At 38.6% G+C, this 3,650-nt stretch overlaps 1 protein-coding gene across 1 annotated transcript; it reads left to right on the forward strand.

Annotated features, from left to right (window-relative positions):
* Positions 1-259: 259 nt before the first annotated feature.
* On the forward strand, positions 260-840 carry LOC102485706 (cofilin-2-like). Its single transcript, XM_014582084.2, is given in 1 exon segment — positions 260-840. A coding segment is annotated over 1 exon segment (510 nt). The 5' UTR covers positions 260-266; the 3' UTR covers positions 777-840.
* Positions 841-3,650: the final 2,810 nt, after the last annotated feature.

Consider the following 3,650-nt stretch of genomic DNA (forward strand, 5'->3'; position numbering starts at 1 on the left):
AGCCTTTTAGTCTGAGGTGTTTGAACAATATTTTGTGAAGAATGTAAATTAATCTAAGGTTTTTCAGCATGAAGAAACAATGACTTTGCAGTGGCGTGGATACAAGAGGACTCAATCTATAAGAATGAGAACAGTCCAAAGAACTTCTAATTGAATTAAGATATGAGACCAAAATTCAATGCAAGGAATTAATGTTTTAATTTCAAAAAGTAAAGCCTTCTGAATGCCTCAAAGCCGGAGCCAGAGCCGCTGCCGCAGCCTCAGCCATGGGCACTATGGCTTCTGTAGTTACAGTGAATGGTGAAGTCATGAAAGTTTTTAATGATATGAAAGTAAGGAAATCTTCTACACAAGAGGAGATCAAAAAAAGAAAGAAAGCTGTTCTCTTCTGTTTAAGCGATGATAAAAGACAAACAATTGTAGAGGAAGCAAAGCAGATCTTGGTGGGTGACATTGGTGATACTGTAGAAGACCCCTACACATCTTTTGTGAAGTTGTTACCTCTGAATGATTGCCGATATGCTTTGTATGATGCCACATACGAAACAAAAGAGTCTAAGAAAGAAGATCTAGTATTTATATTCTGAGCTCCTGAAAGTGCACCTTCAAAAAGCAAGATGATTTATGCTAGCTCTAAAGATGCCATTAAAAAGAAATTTACAGATATTAAACACGAATGGCAGGTAAATGGTTTGGATGATATTAAGGACCCTTCCACGCTTGGAGAAAAATTGGCAGGCAATGTAGTAGTTTCACTTGAAGGAAAACCATTATAAAGTGACAGTCAAGTGCCATCTTGATCTTAAGGAGCTTCTATTTCTCCAGCTCAGTCCATTGGAACAGGTTGATTTTTTTTCCCTCTCTTTCACTTTCCACTGGGTCTTTCCAACACAGTGAATGAAGGAGATATCATTCATTTAGGCAGCCTATCAGTGATTGCCATTAGATTGTTTAATACTATTATTTTTATGTAGAAACCAAGGAATGCCTTTCCATCATATTTTAGCCAAAACAACTGGTTATATGCCTCCCTTGCAGCAAGCATTACAATGAATGTGATTGTCAATGTGAAAAGCTTAGAATACAACAAAGGGTAAGCTAATTGAATGCCTTGAAAGTATTATTCACTGGTCAGATGCTAAACTTTTTTCAGTATTATAGTTTCACTTGATTGCAGTTCTGTGAGGCTCGAGCATTCATACACCTCACCTGCCTTGACAAGCCTATTTTTGTGACATGGCAGCATGAATATAACACTATGCATTAAAAGCACTTTTTTATAATGAGTTTAATCCCCCAAAAAGAATGCCCATTAAGTTGTGTTAACTGTGTCATTAACTTATCCTCATACCTCAGTGTTCATTCTTGTTACCTGCGTATCTTCTTAAAAGAGGTAGCTATTAATGCCTTTTTGTTTTTCATTGAGTATACACTACTGAATAAGTGGAGTTTTATGTTTACCATGTGAGTCTTGCAACACTAAAGATATTTTGAGTATCAGTCATGATTGCAATTTCTGTATGAAAGAGCCTTAAATGGAACATTGTTTGAGATCAAACTCCCCATCCTCATAAAAATGGCCACTTTGCAATAAAAATTGTGGCATATTACAGAAAAAAAAAAAAAGTAAAGCCTTCTATCAAAATAGGTCAGCAGAGCCCACATTAAGCAGAAATGGTAGCTCAGATGAAAATCACTGCTACTCTGAACATGGCTACTCCTGTAAACCTATAGGCCAGTAGGGGCTTGAGCTTCAGAGGTGGCCACTTGCCAAGGTGAGTTCATTCACAGGTATGACTTTGCATCCTGACTTCATTAGACCTCTCTCCTGATCTGATCCTGCCTATTCACCTCAAGTTTTCCCTCCAGTCCCAGGGTAGGCCACTGGGATTCCCATCAGCTGTGCTCTCTCAAGAACAAAGGCCTCGTTAGCAACTTTTTAATTAGGTCACAGACTGATTGCTCACTAATAGAAAAATTAGTCTGCAACCCCAATGGTGGAAGAGAATGAGAATTTAAGTCAGTGATAACTGAATTCAGCCTCAAGGTGGCTGCATAACTCCTCTGAGCAGTCTCCTAAGCTCTTACTGTTAATGTCTAGGATCCCTTCCAGCTCTCACAGGCTGATTCTAGATATGGAGGTCAGAAGTGACCAGGCCCTTGGTAGGAGAAAGTGACAAAGAGTCAAGCCATCCCAGGCTTGCACCAGCTCTTGATCTAGAGAGACTCTTACGAAGTCAAATGTTCTTCAGTTTTCTCAGATGTCTATTAAATATGGCTCCTGAAAGTGTTATCATCCTATCTTCTGTAATCATGAATTCCTTTGTTTTTTTCCCCTACATGTGTAAGTCTAGATCCTTCATGATATGTTTCTAGTCTTTTTAAACTACATTCATCCTGGTAGTTAAGTCATTGGCCCCTCCTTCTCTCCTCGCTGTATGTAATCTCTTAGACATCTCACCCATTCCCAGAGTTTCAACCCACCACCCTTCCTGAGATGAAACTTGGGTATGGACCTATATCTTCCACCAGAATTACTGCTAGAGCCTCCTAATTGGTCTCTCTCCTTCCAGTTACAGACCTGAACATGTACCCCATTCCAACTCATTCTCCTCAGTCTCCCAAAGTTCTTTCTAAACACAGAGATGGCAACCTTTCATTATAATTTTTTAAATTCATTATGATTTTAAGATTAAGGTTCTTAGCATGTCATACAACACTACTTATAATTAAATTCTTGCTTATTTTTCCAATTTTAGTTCTTACCATACCCCAGTCAATGGTTGAATGACTGTTCATCTATGATCATGCTGAAACTTTTTTTTTTTCATTACACCATGCATTTTTGGTGTCTCTAAACATAGCCTTTTTCTATTGCCCTCAAAAATTCAGAGAATGAGGACCAGCAAATGGTGTAATGGTTACGCTGCTGGACTCCCACATAGTTGATCTTGGTTCAAGTCCAAAACCTGGTGATGGCTCCAGTGAACTAGTCATTTCAGGGAACAGGAGAAATGAAGATTTTTCTACTCATAATTCAGCCTCCAGCAAACAAAGCTAGTGTGATGGATCTAAGGGCACTGTAGCTAAACATCCAAATACTATTAGGGTCAACATATTCCTCAATATCTACTGAATCTGCTGCACCAGCGATCACAACAGAATGGCAAAGAGATTCCAGATAATGTCTTTCTGCTTGCTCCTGAACACTCGGGTGAACTTCAAGAATTCAAAAGAAACACACCATCCATCAGATGACAAGAAATCACCACAGGACCACAAGAAATATGGGAAAGCAAGAAAATACCTCTCCTCCAAGGGAAAAGAATAACTCCTCTTTATCCACAAGCAGTTCAAAGCAAATCATGGAAATGTCTGACAAAGAATTTAGAGTATTCATAATGGTGAAGCTAACTGAGATGGAAGAGAAGAGAGACAATGAACTGCTAAAGAGAAAGGAGAAAGAAGTTGATGAGTTCCAGGAGGTGAGGAAATTCTTGCAAGATCTAAAAGAGGAATTACACGCTTTACAAAAGAGTCAAACGGAACTGTTAGAAATGAAGTCAATAATACAGGAAGTCAAAATCTCCCTTGAAAGTATTAAAAGCAGACTAGATCATACAGAAAATAGAATCTCAGACGTAGAAGAG

This window comes from Tupaia chinensis, unplaced genomic scaffold, assembly GCF_000334495.1.
Source record: "Tupaia chinensis unplaced genomic scaffold, TupChi_1.0 Scaffold142134_1, whole genome shotgun sequence".
Lineage (NCBI taxonomy): Eukaryota > Metazoa > Chordata > Mammalia > Scandentia > Tupaiidae > Tupaia > Tupaia belangeri.